Genomic DNA, 20,095 nt, shown 5'->3' with positions numbered 1-20,095 from the left:
GGGGTCCGCATTTGCAATGGGGTGATGTGTGAATACATCAGAACAGGATGACAAGGCATTATTCCCATGCCCTAAGAGAAAAATACTTATTTAATTTTTTTTTAAAAACAAGAAACCCTAAACCTAGTCTATAAGGAGGGTCCAACAAAGCCTTTTACCCCACAAAAACTATAAAAATACTTTACCTTCCTCATTTTGAATCACCAATAGTAGGCTGCAAGTGGAATAGGAAGAGGAACTTCTCCACATAGAACTTCATCTAGTCTATCAAGAGGAATAGGAGAATTGAGAAACCTTTTTGCTGTACACGGTGCACTGGATGTCATGGATAGCAAGTTGATTGTACAAGGAGAGTCTAACAACATGGTGGGACGTAGATCCGAAAGAGCTAATGCAATTCAGGAGGATTAGGCTGTACATAGTGGGTTGGTTGGAGTCCAATTGTAGGAGCTAAGATGAGTCTAACAGTTTTAGAAATGAAGAGTATACCATGACATTTGCATCCGACAATGAGTTTGATTAGCTACAGGTCCATTGTGCTTGTAACTTTATCAGATTGTTTACATAGATAATAAACAATAAATAATAAGCATTTTTTTGGATTAATTGATTATTAGATTGTTTACATAAACAGTAAACTGCTTTTTCTTTTACTATTTTTAATATTTATTTGAACTGCTGTTTCCCCACTGTCATCTCCCTGCCGTCCGCAATTTTTGGGAAAATGTTTACTGTCTCTAAAACTCATTGCTCTGTCTTGGAGACTCTGTGCAAAACTAATGTTTATACACTGTTTTTCCTGCAAAATATGAAGCTTTTGGAGCAATATATTTTTTGGTTTTATTGTAGTTATTTGTTTCCCTCTAGGAAGTTACTCGACATATTTCTAATGTGCAAATTCTGCTTGTAAAATTTAAGAGGGAACCTGGCGTTGAGAAAATTACTTCTGCAAACATCAGCCGATAGGTACATTTAGAGGCCATCTAAGTGTGAATAAGGTTGACAAGTTCATTTTGCTGATAGTTCTCTTTAGATGCTCAAGTAAAACATATTTTTACTGAAGATTTTTATGATTGCATCTTTTCTGAGCAGCTAGAAAAATTGAATAGTTAACTGAGAGTTGAGAAAATTGCTTCTGCCAAACATCAAGCAATTGGTACTTAGAGGCCATCTAAGAGTGAATAAGGTTGAAAATGTTCATGTTACTGATAGTTCTCTTCAGAGGTTCAAATAAAAGACGTTTTTAGTGAATATTTTATGATTGCAGGTTTTCTGAGAAGCTACAAAATTTTCAGATAAAAAAATCAGAATTGAACATTGCGTAGATCTTTAATATCTCATGCTATTGCTCATCCAAAATTTGGTTATTGAAAAATCTTATGGATCCATATTTTGAGTTGTTTTTGCTTTCTCAAAATACTTCTCTTTGCATTTCTTTTCCTTAGATATCTTTTCACAATTGCAGAAAATATCAAAAGGAAGAAACAAATTGAACTTAACTGTGGCCAATCATCAGACCCTTGAGAAGAATGAGATCTCAACATGCATAGTCCCAAAAGTGCAAAAAAAGGAACTGTTGAATTGCAAAGATTGGCAGTGCTTACAAGGTAATTCTTCATCCATTGTCTGAATGGTCTGTGAATTTTATAGTCTTTGCTGTTGTTGATAGAAGTTTATTTGAATGTGAAATGAAATGAATGTTTTTAATAACATCCACAAGGCTAAACAGCCTATGGGACCCACGGGTAGCTAGGAAAACAATTGTTATAGCTTGCTTTGCTTCATATTTATGTTACGCCTGTACATTGTTTGGAGGTTTCAATTATGGATTATCTGAATTCTACTTTCTCTTGTAGAGGCTGGTTCATCATGGAAAAGTGGTGTAAGACGTAGTTTGAGGATTAGGTTAAGGCCTCTGAACTTAACTGTGGCCAATCATCATACCCTTGAGAAGAATGAAATCTCAACATGCATAGTCCCAAAAGTGCGAAAAAAGGAACTGTTGAATCACAAAGATTGGCAGTGCTTACAAGGTAATCCTTCATCAATTGTCTGAATGGTTTATGAATTTTATAGTCTTTTCTGTTGTTGATAGAAGTTTATTTGAATATGAAATGAAATGAATGTTTTTAATAATATCTACAAGGCCAAACAGCCTATGGGACCCATGGGTAGCTAGCAAAACAATTGTTACGCCTTGCTTTGCTTCATATTTTTGTTACGACTGTACATTGTTTGGAGGTTTTCAATTTATGGATTATCTGAATTCTACTTTCTCTTGTAGAGGCTGGTTCATCATGTAAAAGTGGTGTTAGACGTAGTTCGAGTGTTAGGTCAAGGCCTCTGAACTTAACTGTGGCCAATCATCAGACCCTTGAGAAGAATGAAATCTCAACATGCATAGTCCCAAAAGTGCGAAAAAAGGAACCGTTGAATTGCAAAGATTGGCATTGTGTACAAGGTAATTCTTCATCCATTGTCTGAATGGTCTATGAATTTTAGTCTTTGCTGTTGTTGATAGAAGTTTATTTGAATATGAAATGAAATGAATGTTTTTAATAACGTCCACAAGGCCAAACAGCCTACACACGGGTAGCTAGCAAAACAATTGTTATGCCTTGCTTTGCTTCATATTTTTGTTATGCCTGTACATTGTTTGGAGGTTTTCAATTTATGGATTATCTGAATTCTACTTTCTCTTGTAGAGGCTGGTTCCTCGTGGAAAAGTGGTGTTAGACGTAGTTCGAGGGTTAGGTCAAGGGCTCTGAACTTAACTGTGGCCAATCATCAGACCCTTGAGAAGAATGAAATCTCAACATGCATAGTCCCAAAAGTGCGAAAAAAGGAACTGTTGAATTGCAAAGATTGGCAGTGCTTACAAGGTAATTCTTCATCCATTGTCTGAATGGTCTACGAATTTTATAGTCTTTGCTGTTGTTGATAGAAGTTTATTTGAATGTGAAATGAAATGAATGTTTTAAATAACGTTAATGAGGCCAAAAAGCCTACGGGACCCGCAGGTAGCTAGCAAAACAATTGTTACGCCTTGCTTTGCTTCATATTTATGTTATGCCTGTACATTGTTTGGAGGTTTTCAATTTATGGATTATCTGAATTCTACTCTCTTGTAGGGGCTGGTTCATCGTGGAAAAGTGGTGTAAGACGTAGTTCGAGGGTTAGGTCAAGGCCTCTAGAGTTTTGGAGAGGAGAGAGGTTCTTATATGGGCGTGTGCTCAATTGTAAGTGTTCTGTGCCAGTGGATTTCAAATTGTGGGTTGTTGATCCAATTAAATAAAGTTTATATTTTATTAGTGCAAAACATTTGTTTATTAAAACTAAATAATAGAAAGAGTGCAGAACATATTTAGAAGGAACTACATTTACAATAGAGGAATTATTATTCAGACAATCATGTATACTCCAGTATTTATTAAATAGGCTGATAACTTGAAAAATTAACTATCTAATGATTGAGAATGATTCTAGATAGAACTGTGGGTGTTTTTTGCATCAACATTTTGGACCACACTCTGTAATCCATCATAGGATGAGGAGAAAATTATAGTAGATTGCAGACTTTGCTCACTAGATAGATGGTGTAGTGGGGAGAGAGAAGAGAATGGAGTGGGAAATGAGATAGTCGGCCATAGGGGTGGTTGGCCCAATATAATATTATTTATTTATTTTTGAATAGCATCAATGAGGGTCAGCCTACGGAGGTGGTAATTAAGAGGGTCGGCCTTCTTTATCTATTGAATTGCCCAGGCTTAACTATATATATATATATATATGGCTAGGGGTCATGACATCGTTTGTTTAGAGATTCTCTTCCCCTTCCCCCTCTCCCTACTTTTGGATGTAGCAACTATGCTTCAAAGGCTTAGAATATCAGGTAGGTGCATGTGCTTGTCTCTGACGCGCTCGACGAGACTCTTTCATTCTCTTCAAGCCATGTGTTACAGACAAGTATCTTTCAGTGGAGCTCCTTTGTTCTCCTGGGTGAATTTAGTGAGCCGTTATGAAATTTTAGCTTACTTGTGCAAGGGAGTACAAATGTTTCCGTGATATCCTTGGAAATGGGTTCTTGGATTCACTATTTATATACTTGTTAAGTCTAAGACCAATATTCCAATAAAGTTAATCAAATCAAAGAAGGAAACGTGAGGGTTAACATGAACTTTCAAATCTGTCCAAGTGGCGAATGTATGAGCTTAAGAGATACTGATGGCATCTTCTCATGATTATTGTGGCTTTGTTATGAGTACGAGGATGAAATCCTTGTTATCTTACTCTAGCTTTATGATAAATCGGATGTATTGAAGGAAAACTAGGTTATTTACTTGAGTTCTGCTCCCCTTTCTGTCTTCACCTTATAGTAATCTTCTAGTGAATTAGAACTTATGCATGATCTAGTAGCAGCCATTCTTGTCATATAGAATGTATGATGTAGGTGAACAAAAACTGGTCTCCCTGTACTGAAAACTTAATACTGTACTTGCATGGCAAGTGGCCTACACTTAAGGTCTAACTGATGCCCATAATTGCTATTCATCTTAACTTTAAGTAATAACAGCTAAGAATGTTCTCTTTTATGGTCCATTGGTGCATTCTTATTTCTGAAACTGGAAAGATATTTGGGAATGCAATTTACCCTTGTTTTAGTGTTTTGATCTTGTAACATTTGTTTAGTATACAGGAATTTTCAATTCCTCATTTTCAAAAAAATCATTTAGAAGAAACTGAGATCGGATAAATTGGCAGGTTTATCAACTGTTATTGGAATCAAATACACATCTCCAGAATCCATAACGACAGGCAAGGACAAAACCACAAAATTCAAAGTTGAGTCATATGTAGATGATAAATATTCTGATGCTGTCAACTTTGCAGCTCTGTATTAATCATTTTATCATAAATTTTCATCACTTAATTCATTTTGCTTTGTATTCTACAAAAGGGTGTTACTTCAAAGAAACATGATCAAAATTGATCTATCTCGTTCCATTTTTTAATTTCTGTTATTTAATTGGATAAACTAGTGACTTGCACTGAAAATTTGATTCGCAGCTGGGTTTGCCTCTGTTTAAGGCATCTGTTTGTATCCCCTTTTAATAGTAGCGTTGCCACAAAATGTTTCAAAGATTAACAGCAAGAAGTTATGATAATTTCTTTTATCTCCTTTTCTTAAATAAGAAAATTAAGGTAAAGGTAGCAGCAGTTGTTTAGGTCACTGCCAGATGAGACATTTTGTTGTATGGAATACCCATGTGAAATTGTAGAAATGAATTGCTTTGAACTATATTTACCTTAATAAATATTGTGCTACCAAAATTTTAAATATTAATGCTGAATAATTTTTCAAAAGCACCTAGGAGTATTGAGATGTAAAGCTGCATATTAGTGAGGCATAATTTCACTCAATTAATACTCAAAAAAGGAAATATTTTGTTATGTTTTTGATTAGATAAGCAGGGATTTTGAAAGGGCTCTGATCCCTTATACAAAGATAAAGATGAAGCAATAAGCTCAGCAGATCAACACTTAAGCAAACAAGAATTAACCTGAAATCAGGGTGGTTTAAAAAATTGGTCCAAAGCTCTTTGATTGAATAAGCTAGTTGAATTGCACCGTAAACTGTAAAAATGATTAGCAGCTGGTCTTGCTTATGTTTTGGTGGGGCTCTGATTCAAAGCATCAGTTCCTAATCTCATTTTCCAGCAGTGCTGCCACGAAAATTCCAAGATCAATACTAGGAAGTTTGTTAGTTTCGTTTTTGTTGAAAGTGGAATCACTCTGAGAGGTGGGGTGAATCAAAGTGAATGAAATTCAGACCCAAATTGAACAAATAAAAAACTGAGCAACTTTGTGACAACTTGCAATCAACGAGTATTAAAAACCAATCCCTAGAGGTTCAAACAAAACTTTATTAAAGCATATGAAGTTGATTATTAAATATTCATTTTGAATAACCTTTGTAATGCTTATAATCATAACAGACTGTTGCAAATGGAAATATAACTTGAGCAGTTTAAGTAATGCAGAAAATAAGCAAGACACGATTTGTGAACAACAAACCATATACGTAACTTTAGGTATCAGAGCATTAACTTTAATGAAACAAATTGAGACAAACATGAACCCATAACACAATAGATTTCATGAGTGGAAAACCTTCTTGGGGTAGAAAAATCACTCGGCAACGAATTTCCTTTTATTAACTCAATGAGCACCAACTCAGTACACTGCATTTAGAAGTATCAGACTTCAAGGAGCACCCACCCCTATATCTCACAATATCTCTATAGCATCTCAAGTTACAAGCACTGAAAAACTTATATCTACACTATTTGTGCATCTACAAATTTGCTAGTGTTTGAACAAGATTTCCAACACAATGATATGCAATAATCTTAGTTACAAGGTATTGTTATAGAAATACAATACATCTCTCTAAGTTATTGTATTAATAAAGGCAGAGAGTTGAACATATACTGTTTTATTTCCAAAGTATACCTCATAATCAAAAGTTTTTATACACTGTTACAAAGAAACCATCATGTTTTCCATTTTTACTGAAATACACCTCTCTGTTTCAACAAAAACTTCACAGTCTGTTGAGAGAACTTCAACATATATAACCTTCGAAAATAGTTATCATACCCTAACCAGGGTTTTATCAACTCATTCTGAAAAACTTCTTTTTTATGTTTTAGAAAGAAGAAAACTGATTATGCAAAAATGATTTCCTCTGTTTTTTAACACTTTTTTAAAAATGACATTTAACCAAAGAATCCTTCATAACTAACAGGGAAACAACTTAACAGAAAATAATCCCTTCGAATAACCCATGCTCTTTTTCAGATATGCAAGAAAAAGCAATAGACGAATGATAGTGCATCTTTTTACATCTTTTACCACAACACATATTCTCTTTTCTTTTTTAAAATAAAAGATTGAGACGATGAAACGATAATACCTGACAAGAAGATGTTAGTTCTGTAGACAAGAATTTGTAAAAATCGGGATGAAATCCCCATATATGTGGCGACAAAGTCCACCATTGGTATCGCCTACGACTGCAGATTAACATATGCAAAACCCACATCAAGAAACGATCAAAATCGATCACTGTAACTACCTTCTCCTTATCCACGATAGCGGCCTGTTAGGGTTTGCAAAATAACATAAACAAAATAACATCTCTTGCTTTACAAGAAAATGCCAAACCCTTGACATATTGGAATACTTTTTAAAATCCATATCAAAGCAACTTTTATTCCATCAAAACATGCCACTTAAACGCCACTCCATGTCAACCAACCAATAGTTACTTACTATGCACCAACTCATCTCAAAGTCATTGGTGGAAAGAGACCCACATCTTATATTGCCGACATCACTATACAAAGTGCTTTTTAAACATGTCAATAATGCAGTTTTTAAGCACTTAATGTTCATAACATAAACCATTAGAACCTAGGCGTTAAGTGAAAAGTATACGCCATGACAATTGGCATTAAACAAAGCCTCATGATGTCACCCTTTTTGTCGTGAAGGACAACTAAGGGGCAACAATTTTCCTTTTCATTAAATTACTCTCAAGTTAAAGGTATCAGTAGGTGTTTAGGTCACCGCCAAACAACACTTTTGGTGTAGGAGATAACGATGCGGGAGCATGGAAGCAAATTGTTCTTAACCATGCTTTATTTAAACATACTATTTTACGAAAAAATTAAAAACTAAGGCATCCAAGAGCATTGAGATGAGAAGTACATATTAGTGCCATAATTTTGAAATAACCTTGTCTTGTTATTACTATTTTTTTTACTTCCATTTTCATTACGCTCTAAGCACTAATCTTTTCTAGCTAAGCAACTTTAGTCATTTATACTTTCTATCAATTTAAACATAAAATTAAGATCATAATCTATATTGCATGAACCAACACAAAATGTTACACGTAATTCATTTTACATGCAAGGAAATGAAGGATTATCATTTGTATCATCCAAGCCATTACACTTACAAGTTATAAGAGCATGTTTAAACGTGACATGGATCACCTCAAGTATATCTGAATAGAACAAGACATGCTAGAACTTTCCAATTCATAATGAGATTCTTGAACAACAATATAATCCATCAAATAAAACATCTACAATACCTACAATACTAAATATTTAGAGAAAGTTTTAATCCCAAAAACTTAAATAATTTGTAACTCATTCAACTTTAATTTGTAACTCATTCATGGTTAATTATTGAGCTTAAAAATTAAGTCTACAATGAATTGGTTTGAAAAGTTGCAAGATCACTTCAACCAAGGAATCCCTACCCACGCCAACCAATTAGGCTTTGTTGGAATATGCCAATATCTCAATATACCTGTATAATCACAGATTAAGATCCACAAAATCTCAACATCTTATCATCTAACTATGTCATGTACACACAATGACTAGCTAGTAATGGGTTGTGAATGCAAACCTATTGCATCATCAAACTTTTACATTGCCTAGTTTAATAACACATCAACCTTTTCATAATATTATGACCAACATGAAAGAAGAAAGCTAGTGCATACATATAATTAACTCTCTTTATTTTCTTGTTCATGGTCAATTATGATGACAACACTACTTGTGGTCATATTTGACAATCACATAGCCACTTAGCACAACACATGCAAATGCAATTTGGTATTCCAATGATGATATTGGTGGCTAACATTTAGTTTTCCCATTTTTTATTGAACCTGTGAGATGGGTAATCTTGATGTCTATTGTTTGTAGGCTATTCAACTCTAGTATTGGCCCATGATGTTTATAATTCACAAGTCTTGAAGATTAAACCAATACAACCTAGGAAGTCCAAATTAGGATATTGGGGTGATACTCATAACTAGAACATGGTCAACAAGGACCAATGCATAAGAGTGGGCAACTTTTCACCCTCTTTTGGCTTTACTAAATTTTAGAGGTCGTTTCCTTGAGTTCACAACAAGGCAATACATAAGAAATGAAACATAAATTGACCAATCAATAAACATATCCAATGTATCACAAACTCTTCAACATGTCACTAAGATAATGTCAAGACTTTGAGTAAGTAGTGTTGGTTCAAAATTTGTGCACTTGGGGAAATATGCGAAATTGTGGCTTCAACCACAATGTGTGAGTAAAGCTCTCCTAATTAAGGGAAGGCTCCCTATATCTATATCTAATTTAAAACTAAACAGGATGAGACATCGATCTTTCTTCTTTCTTCAAGAAAGCCAATATCCTTTTTTCTCCACATAAAAGTGATAGCAAGTTCACTCAAAATATCAATAACAACTTTTTGAAATAAGATGAGAGAAAAAGAAATGAAGTTTCCTGAAATCTCAAAGACTTCTGTCACATCCTTTTGGATGGGACATTAATATCAAGTTCAAACACTTGAATATATGAAGACCTATCTACCATTTTCTATGCTAACAATACCAAGAATAAATTATAGCAACATAAAGTCTGAAATATCTTATTCTCTTTTACACAAAACAATAAAAAACTGGTATAAGCTCAAAAACTCATAACTATTTCTTATCACACAATCTATTTCTAATTTCTTTCAAGAACAAGTGCAAGCACAAAGTCTTACAACTCTTCCTAGAAAAATGTTTCCTCTAATTTATATTGACCTCTAATACTTGCAGCACAAAGACTACAAATAAAATTCGATTAAGCTCTTTAAGAAACACATGCAAGAAAGATAATATGGAACACAAACTCAAGAATGTAGCAGAAAGACTCAAAACCTGAGCAATCTTTTTCTATTCCTTTCAATTCTTCAATTTACACATAAAAGCTCAAAGAATTATTTGCTGCAAATTTGATAGAGTTTTTGCTTTCTTTATAAAAGATAAAAATTACAATAAATCACATCAAGTATTTATAGGAGAGGAGTCTTGAGAAAAAGGTGGGAGGATCGTAACTAACTTGAGAAATTCTCTCAACCAGCAAGACTTATTCAATAACTAACTATGACTTACTCAAAGTCACAAGTCCTATTCTAAATTGACTTGTAACTCGTCTACTTGTAATTACAAAAGCGCAAGTAATGACTTAACTTGCAATTTACAAAATGTTTTTACAAGTAAACATGTCAAAAGAGAAACTACAACTAAGAGATTACAATTCTGAAAAATGCAACTAAGTGTTGAAAAACACTTAGGTTGCACGAAGTGAAGACATGAATCCTTCGAATTTCTGGATGATCATTTGCAGCTCATCAGGATTTGATTCACGAGTATTTTTTGCCACAATCATGGTTTTCATAATAACATCGCTACAATGAAAGATTGTGACATTATTCTTCTCAAAGGAAGACTGAATCTCTTGCAAGAAGACATGATAGGCAACCAAGCCTTAAATAGATGTAATTGAAAATGGTTCACTCTTCCACTCATGATGAATCTTCAACTGTAGATCTGAGAGAACCCTTTCTTCTGATAATAACTCCCCATTGTGATCCATGATATTGCAAGGAGCTTTCTCACAACGAGAAACAATATCCTGAATTACTTCCAATCCCAGTTTCATGGTATCATCAACGTCTTCAGCAAGTGACTTGAGAACAAAGGCTTTGTTCTCCAAGAACTCATAATATTCTAGATACACAACTCTTGAAGGAATAACCTAATGTTTTAGAAAAACACTCAACTTTTGTTGAGGAATCTTGAGCCAAGTAGTTAAGTTATCTTCTACCTTTTCTAAGTTATGTTTGAAAGTATCAAAAACTTGGTTCAATTGTTCTTCAATGGTCTTCAATTTGAGCATCATTTGAAAAACCTCTTTCAAGACCTGTGCACATAAATCATGAGGCTGATCCACCCAAGATTCCAATGCTTGTACCTTTTTAGAAGCTCTCTCAACTCCTTGAATTTATTCTTATGGACCGGAAGAACTTGAAGGATTTCTCCCTTCACTAGCGGATTTTGTAATCCTTTGAACAACTGCAACAAGTTGCCTATTCTCTTCTTTCGTCTTGTCTTTCTTTGCTAGAAGCTCGTCACATCACTGTACTAGTGAAGGTACAGACTGCTGGACATCATGCTTGACAATTTCATGCATTTGCTTACCTAATTCCACCCTTGTGACCCTGTAATCAACAACTTGCATTTCCTCATGTGGCTTGTCTACAAGAGGCCCAACAATCTCATCCACCTTCATCTTGTTACTGTTAACTGTCACCCTTGAGATTGTCTTAGCTCTTTTAGGAAACTTAGGTCTTGATTGCCTAAGCTGCTAATAATCAAAGACATCAAGAGAAATTTATTGCATCTTTCTCTTGGGAGTGAAAGAACTGAGCCATGGAGGTAAATCCATTAGCTCTCCTTTAGTAATAGTTGAAAGTAGATGAGAAACAATTTTTGTTTGAACATTCGTGGTCATCCCAGGGGAAGTATCTGTCTGGATAGTAAACATGGCTTAGTTGATAACCAAAGGACATGAGGATTGTCTCATAAACTCCTCAAAGCCTGAAGTATAGGTATCAATATTAACACACAAGAGTATCCTCGAAAATTTCCAACAAACTCTCTTGTTGATAATCAAGAGGTGGCTCAACTGCTGAAATGGGGATGGCGTCCTGAGGAGACTCATCCACTACTGTAGGAACATCATGAAAAATGGAGGAAGCATCCACATCTATGTCAGGAGGAGATAAAGGTAGCTCCATGGCAATTGCAGAGGGAATCTCATGAGGTGACTCCGAAGCTAGTGACTTAGGAGCATCATTTGAATGTTATTCTTCTTCTGGATCTTCAGGATCAATCACATGAATGTGAAGCTAGGATTTCGCCTTCCCATGAACTGTCGCCTCTTTAGGAGGAATTACCATCGACCGACTAACTCGCAACTTGATTCTTGTGCCCGAAGATGATGCACCTTCCTTGTTACCTATCTGGATTTCAGATTTGTGTCTGAGGGTCCTATAGAATAATCTTCTCTTCCAACCTTGATCTTGATGAGTCTAACACCATTACCTTTAAGCCAAGTGTTGGTGTTAACTAGGATAGGCTGAAATCTCTTAAGAATGGAGGTGCATTATTTATGTGACCACTGAATTAAGGGAAGTGGGGCTTCATCAACTCTCCGTGAAACATATTCTGGATCAAGCACATTTCCATCATCAATTAGGTTTAAATCAATAATCTGCTCAAGGGTGAGCTTGCAATAATCCATCTTACGAACCTCCTTTTCTATACGAAGATCCACCCATATATCCTCTACGCGATGCACATGTATGAAGGACATTTTAATTCTCTCCTTCATACTTTGGTAGTCAAAATTGTTAAAATAATATTAATATCTTCTATAATGGTCATCTTCTATTTTTAGTTGTCTACTCATTTAGCTTTTTAGTTAATTAGCTTTCAAGCTTTATTTAACATTTAGCTTTTCCTTTTTAGTTAATTAGCTTTTAAGCTTTATTTAGTGTTTAGCTTTTTAGTAGTTCACTTTAACCAACTTGTTCTTAATTTAGAATGTCGTCTTTGTAATCTCTTTGTATACACTTGTATATTGTTGAATAGATTATCCGATTATTGAATCATTCATTCAATTTATTTTTCATGGTATCAGAGCGGGTCGATGGGTCGATGGGATTCTTTAAAGTCTAGCGAATTTTTTAATAAAAGTTCATGGCCTTCTTTCTAGAATATTTTCCAATTTTTTAAAATTTTTTTTATACAAAACGATTTGGCTTTTTTTAAGGCTTTTGAGGGTTTCTGGTTCGTGGGCGAATTTCTGTGTGTTGGGCAACAATTCATGTTTTTTTTAAGGTTCTTGAGATTTTCGGGCCTGCAACATGGAGGATTTTTTTTTGCAGATTGAAAATTTTCCTTTTTTGCAATTTTCGACTAGGGTTTTGACCTTTCAGTTCAAGTCAAAATTTTATTTTGGTTGCAAATTCTTGGTGGGTTTTTTGAGACCTCAACTGGGTCATCGTTAGATTTTTCTGGGTGCATCGTTTTTCGTACCTCAATTTTTGAGCCGTCGGATTTGCATTCTGATTTCAGATTCTTGGTGGGTTTTTCAAGAGCTTTTCTGGGTTGGTCTCAGATTTTTGTGGGTGCCTCATTTTCTATGCCTCAAATTTTGTGCCATTGAATTTGCCTTGGAATTTAAAAATAGTCAGCGATTTCTGCTAATTCTGTGAACGTCGAGAATTTTGGTGTCTTCTGGGTGTTTATGCTGTACATCTGACCTAGGGTTTCTGCCCCTACTTTTTTTGCGTTAAAAAAAAGTCGTCTATATTATTTTGTTTTTTTTACCAAAAAAAATCAGAGGCATTTTTTTTTATTTTTTGCAAATTATTATTTTTTTATGATTTTTTTCAAGAAAAATTTCAGGTTTTAAGTTTTCAGAAAATTTTAATTTTTTGGTTTCTTCCAAGCCTCGAAATTTGTGCCTTAGAATTCGTGCTAGAATTCTCCTCGAGGGTTTCAGATTTTTTGTGCAGCTACTTCTATTCTAATTTTTGAATCATATTCTTCTTTCTCATGCTTTCACTAGGTTGACCTCGTTCAACCTCCATTTTTGTGATGGCATCTTTGACCAACATCATGTTGGAACACAGTCAAAAGTTCAACAACTACCACAACACCTGGAAACAGTGCATGTTCATGATATCTGAATATCGTTACTTTTATCAGACTGATTTAGGTCAGACCTCGTCTTATAGGTCCCAGGGTTTTCACAGTTTTTCCTGAAAAATTGTTTGTCGGTTTTTTGATTTTTTTCCACAAAAAATCATGGGAGGGTTTTCACGTTCTTTTCCTCAAAAATTGTTCGCAGGGTTTATAATTTTCCCTTAAAAATTATCTCATCTGTAATCCGCGATATTCGTGTAAGATTTAGTTATCTGGCTTTTACCATTTTTTTTCCACAAAACGATGATTTGTAACTTCAGATTTCTTGGTTTTTCGATTTTCTCCTCAAAATCGTAAATTCTCTTTTCAAGGGTTCCTATTTCAGGGTTTAGAATTTTTTTCCTTAAAAATTATTCTATCATCCGCAAAGCTTGCTTGGGATTTCTAGGTTTTCACGGTTTTTTCTTCAAAAATTGTTCGTTGGTTTTTACGATTTTTTCCTCAAAAATCATCTGTAATACGCGAAGTTCACGTGGGATTTGTGATTTTGGAAGTTCTCTGGTTTTGATCAATTTTTCTCCTAAAAAATCATGCTTTGTTGCAGTCAGTTTGGGTTGCACCTGTTAGGGCGAACATCTGCAACCGTGGTATCTTGCAGTCAGTTTTGGAGTTGGTACTTTTCTGCAAAAGGGTTTGCTGATTTTTTCCTCAAAATCATTGTTTCAGGCTTCAATAATTCTTGTGTGCCAAATCTCTAATTCGCGTGTGAAGGCTACATTCGCTTGGATGGCTTTTGGTACTCTTGGTCATTTACATTTTGTAGATCCTGGAAGGGTCTCCGTAGCAACAGAGTGTTCTTTGCATATGTGATCATAACACTTGTAGTGTTTTTTGTAGGGTATTGAGTACGATGACCATTAGGGAGGGTGTTAAAATAATATTAATATCTTCTATAATGGTCATCTTCTATTTTTAGTGATCATCTTCTATTTTTAGTTGTCTACTCGTTTAGCTTTTTAGTTAATTAGCTTTTAAGCTTTATTTAACATTTAGCTTTTTCTTTTTAGTTAATTAGATTTTAAGCTTTATTTAGCATTTAGCTTTTTAGTAGTTCACTTTAAATGACTTATTCTTAATTTAGAATGTCGTCTTTGTTATCTCTTTATATACGCTTGTATATTGTTGAATAGATTATCCAATTATTGAATCATTCATTCAATTTATTTTTCAAAAATCAACTCTTGACTTAAACCTTTTGAGTTTTATCTCTTGCATTTCCATCTCCATAGCTTTGACTTTGGTGTATGTAACAAGGGAATACCGACAAATCTTCAATGGGTTAATTGTAGAAATCCCCATCCCAACCTTATGCTTGACAGATTGATGTGCATGAACCACCATGATATGTCTCCCCAACTCTATAAGAATAATCTTATCAGTTGAGTATCTAGGGAGCATATATGGCTGCCCGCTATAACATTCAACTCTCATGTAAGTGAAAGTTGGGAATTGAAGGAGCAAGAAACCATATTCATTCACCCTTTCCCATGTCTCATTTGATACTCTTCTATTCTTTAGAGTCTTATCAAACTGACACATGAAATAACCAAAGAATGCATTTGGAACCCTCCTAAAATGTAATCTGCTGGTTCTCAAAGGCATCTGATCATAGTAGTCCCACACATATATAAGCGAGTGATCACCCTTGGTAGAAAGACTAGAGAAATGTCTAAGTGATGCTTCTAAATACACCAAGAGTTCATATAGAATGTCATGGTAGTAGGGACTGCTGCAAGTTGTTCACACAACGTGTCAATAATAATTTCTCCTCATGATATGTGATGGGACTGCCTTATAAACATGATAACTGATACATCCGAGCTTCAAAAACATTAGAATGCTCTAGAACCAACATCTTGTTGAGAAGAGTAATGATGTCTCCAATTTCCCACTTGAAGTCACAACAATATAGCTTAGACCACCTTGTGAAAATGACATGTGGCTCATGGATCCATCTGTTAATGTGACATTTGCAAACCGCTTCCCTATTGATATAATAATCAACTGCACTATCTTCAAAAATCTCCATATACACAGGTGTTGATGGTATGCAGAAAACTTTGTCAGTAGTATTTGCATCAAGATGGATTATTGCCTCCCCATCATCATTTTTGATAGTTCTTGTCTCTTTGTCAAAATGGTGAGCACAAGCAAGAACAAATTCAGGTTCTAGGGCAGCCACCAGAAAAGAAGAAGAATAATGACTGTGGATGTCCAACAATCGCTGCATATTACTATCTTGCGGATCGTCCACCCTTTTGTTGAAATTCACATGTCAACATGCCCTATTTCCTATTCTTGATATGATCCAAAGGAGAAGGAACTTGTGAAGGGGAAACTTTATTCTAGTACTTATCAAATTTATATTTCATCTTCTTTGGAACAAAAGATGATGGCAAATCTGACATTGAAGAATGACTTGGTACGCTGCGATGAAGACTTAAAAGTGTCAAAGGAACATCAAGATCAACTGCAACTAACATCTTTTCTTCTTCAAATGGAAAAAATCCTAACCCTTACACTTCACAACTTTGTGAGAGGAAGATGGGAAATAAATAAGGATGTTTGAAACTTCGCTTTTGACCAATTTCTGATCTTGGAGAATGTTTTAAAGGTATACATGTGGGGAAGAACAAATGTGCAATGGGACTTTTGAAACACAAATGCAAATATATTTGTAAAAAGGAAAATGAAGAAGTGGGCGAAAAATGAGATTTTGACATGTGGGATATGGCGGGAATGGTAGGTACGGATGATGGTAATGAAAATGGACTTTTTTTTGGGAAGATCATATTTATGAAAATGGGAAGAACTTTCAACTTGTAATTAGATTTTAAAAACCCTATTTTGAAAGGATGAGTATTTTCCAACTTAGAAACTTGAAATTTCACCAAAAGATGGTTAAAATTTTCCAACAAAAGGGTTAGATCAATTATTTTCATTTTATTTGCAATTGGGTTTTTAAATCTCGAATGCAAGTAAAGAGGGAAACTGGCGAAAGACAATGCAATTGACAAATTGCTTTGCAAACTTGGAACAAAGGGGGAAAATCTCTCACAAAACCGATTTTAGGCGAGAACTAACAAAACTAAAATATATACAAATTGATCAAGGAAAACCAAACAAACAAGAAATGAAAGGAAAAAAAGAGAAAACAACATATACCTTGATCAATCAAAATGTCCTCCAAGAAGCAAGAAACAATTCTTGAAAGAAGAGATGAAAACTCTTAAATAGATAATAAACCACATTCCAAAACCCTAGCCACGTTTTTGCCAAAATGCCATATTCATCAAAACGCCCATTAATAGCATGAAGAATCGGTCAAGAAAGACATCCAACCTCCATGCCTAGGAAATACAAGCAAAAACGACTTGGAAGAAGTAAGATTCGTGGCACTTAGATGAGGAAAATTGTGGCATTTTTCAAACATGTTTTCGTTATTAAAACACCATAAAACCAGTGATAATGTCTTCCAATTGGTGTGAAGAGAGTTGGAAAATGCATGAAAATAACAAGGAATGCAAAATGCTTTCCTCCTAAGATTTCTCCACAAAAATCGGTGGAAATTGTCAACAAAATCCTTCAACAATGCTGATCGGGCTCTTGGGAAAGATCAACAAGTTTAAAAATGCATGCAATAAAGAAAAATGGGTTTCTCAAACCCTTTTACATGTTTAAAATGTTTAGTTTTCCCCTCATAAGACAAAATCGAGTTTATAAGAGCAAACAACAAGTTTAAATTACTTGTAATAGGGAAATAAAACTCCCTTTACAAGTTTTTAAACAAAAGACTAGTAAAGAAAAAATGAAATTCCATTTACAATTAAAAGTGACTTTATCAAACTTGTAATGGAGGAGAAAAAAACCTACCATAACTTAAAATCACTTAGTGGAACTTTTTAAATGAATTACAAGTTTTATTTAAACTTTATAATTTAAAGTTCACTTGTAATATGTCTAAAAACTTCCTACAATGACTTAAAAAGCCAAAAAGAAACAAGGGGAAAATAAAAAGTAAGATACAAGTTCTATTTTTCATTAAGTGCATTTGTAATTAACTTAAAATTTCCTTACAATACTAAAACAAAAGGGAAATTAAAACTTGCAACTTACAAAAAATTTCCCAGCTGCAGTCAGGGAGAAAAAACTTGAAATTGAAGGAAAAACATAAGAAACGAACTCGAAACGTGATGAAATTTGAAACGTGGTTTGAGGATGGACTAAAGATTAGTCTAGTCCAAGGTTAAGGCTAAATTCTACCTCGGGAAGTGTGTCTTAGAGTAAAATTTTTATTTTTTGACAATTTTTTTATGTAATGGTCCATCATTTTTGAAAACAAAAATGAGTACAACATCTGGCTTTGACTGGGGAATTCTTTCATTCATCCTTCAAGATTGCAAAAAAAGAGAAACCAGATCTCTAAGTGCCTTCCTCTTATCCCTTGGGCCACAGAGTCAATCAATGCGAAAAACAAACAAACAAAAAGATAAAAGACAAAAAGAAAAAGATATAGACACTATTTACAAGAAGTTACCTCGAACTTTCATTAAAAGTAATGTTTCAAATGCTGGCCAAAGAGAGTCGAATTTTCCATGTAAATGTTTCGGTTCCCTTCGCTTATCCCAAAGAAACACACGATCACCAACTTGGAATCCTCTTTGCTTTGTTTTTTGTTGTCAAAAAGAATTTTGACTTGTTGGTGTTGAGCAATCCGATCCACCACTTGTGTTCTTTGTTCTTCCAGTTGAGAAAGATACACGATTCTTTTGTCTAAAGCATTTTCAAAAGTTTCATCTTTAATTTCTTTAACCAATTTAAGAGCAAGAAGTTCCAAAGTGATGGGTATTTCTGCATTGATCCCATAAAGAAACTGAAATGGTGACATGCCAATATCCCTTTTGGGTGTAATTCTGTTTTCCCATAATGCAACATAAACAGTCTTATACCAAGACCTTTGATTCTCTTGCACAACCCTGCAAATGATGGTAATAATCAGATGAATGATTAACAAAATACCATATTCAAAACAAAATTGTGTAATCTCAGATGAGGAAAATGTGGTTGCATTATCAATTACCATCTTGTGTGGAACACTAAATTTGGAAATAATATTCTCCTCGGGAAATTGCATATTATTTCAGAAGTAGCATGATTTACTGGTATTGCCTTCACCCACTTGGTGAAGTAATCTATAGCAGTAAGGACATATGAATGGCCTACACTTGAAGAAGGATTGATAACACCAATGAAATCAATTCCCCATTGTTGGAAAGATTCTTCAACAATCACTGTTCTTAACTGTAATGTTGCAAGTTTCTATTTGCCTACAAACTGCTCGCAATGTACACATTTACACACCCATCTAAAAGCATATTCAATCAGCAAAGGCCAATAGTACTTAGCTCTCAAAATTTTACGAGCAGTCACTGGTGCGGAAAAATGACCACCACAAGCCTTATCATGGAAAGATTCTAACAATTCGACTTGTTGTGCTTTGTCAACACAACGAAGGAAAGTACCATGAATTGCTCTTTTATACAAACCAGTATCCCATAATACAAATTTCGTAGCCTTTAGCTTAATACTTCTCTTTTCCTTGAATGATAAATGTTGCAGACATTCACCATAGGTCAAGAAAAATGCTTTATTATTGTACAATTCATCAGTAGTACTAACAAACAACACTTTGGGAAGATCTTCAGAATCATCCGACTCATGTTCCTCTAGAATACCTTTTGCCATAAGCTAACAAAGTTCTCTACCACAAACAAGCTTAGTAGGTCTAATATCCAAATCGTATTCTTGGATTTTAGCAATTCAATTTCCTTTATTTGTGCCAAAATCTTGTTGCATCAAGATAGACTTGACTATTGTATGAGGAACTAACACAATAGTATGAGAACTCCAAATGTAGAAATGAAAATACTTAACTACTCTTACAACAACGCAAACATTCTTCTCAATGGGGGAGTACTTGAGCTCATGAGATTTCAAAGGACAACTCATGAAAGCAATAAGAGACTCAATCTCCTCTGATTGCTTCTGCATTGGAATAGCTGACATAGTATGCTCGAAAGCATAACTGTACAAGATAAATTTTTTGGTATAGTTAGGACATACCAACACAGGTGCATGGGCAATGGTATCCTTAATTTCATTGAAAGCAGCTTTACCCTCAGAATTCCTATGGAAAATGACTTTTCCTTTCATCATATCCATGATATGACAAGTATTTTCTGCAAAATTAGGAATGAATCTTCGCAAAAACTTTACTTTACCAAAGAAAGAGTGGACAATGGTCTCACTGGATGACATAGGAAGAGTTTGAATAGATTTTACCCTTTCAGGATCAATTTTTATCCCTTCCTTGAAAACAATATGACCCAAAAGTTTTCCTTC

General features: G+C 34.5%; 1 protein-coding gene across 3 annotated transcripts in view; it reads left to right on the top strand.

Moving 5' to 3' along the window:
- Nucleotides 1–5,230, top strand: part of LOC131045237 (uncharacterized) — a 70,769-nt gene extending 65,539 nt beyond the window's left edge. For all 3 annotated transcript variants that reach the window (XM_057978787.2, XM_057978786.2, XM_057978788.2), the window contains 6 exons: nt 1,466–1,607; nt 1,857–2,033; nt 2,285–2,461; nt 2,706–2,882; nt 3,132–3,239; nt 4,762–5,230. In XM_057978787.2, the coding sequence (XP_057834770.2) occupies nt 1,466–1,607; nt 1,857–2,033; nt 2,285–2,461; nt 2,706–2,882; nt 3,132–3,239; nt 4,762–4,901 (921 nt within the window). In that variant the 3' untranslated portion in view covers nt 4,902–5,230. The remainder of the gene's footprint in view (nt 1–1,465; nt 1,608–1,856; nt 2,034–2,284; nt 2,462–2,705; nt 2,883–3,131; nt 3,240–4,761) is intronic.
- Nucleotides 5,231–20,095: the final 14,865 nt, after the last annotated feature.

Source organism: Cryptomeria japonica, chromosome 10 (genome assembly GCF_030272615.1).
Source record: "Cryptomeria japonica chromosome 10, Sugi_1.0, whole genome shotgun sequence".
NCBI classification, from domain to species: domain Eukaryota; kingdom Viridiplantae; phylum Streptophyta; class Pinopsida; order Cupressales; family Cupressaceae; genus Cryptomeria; species Cryptomeria japonica.
This window is presented reverse-complemented; position numbering and strand designations above follow the sequence as displayed.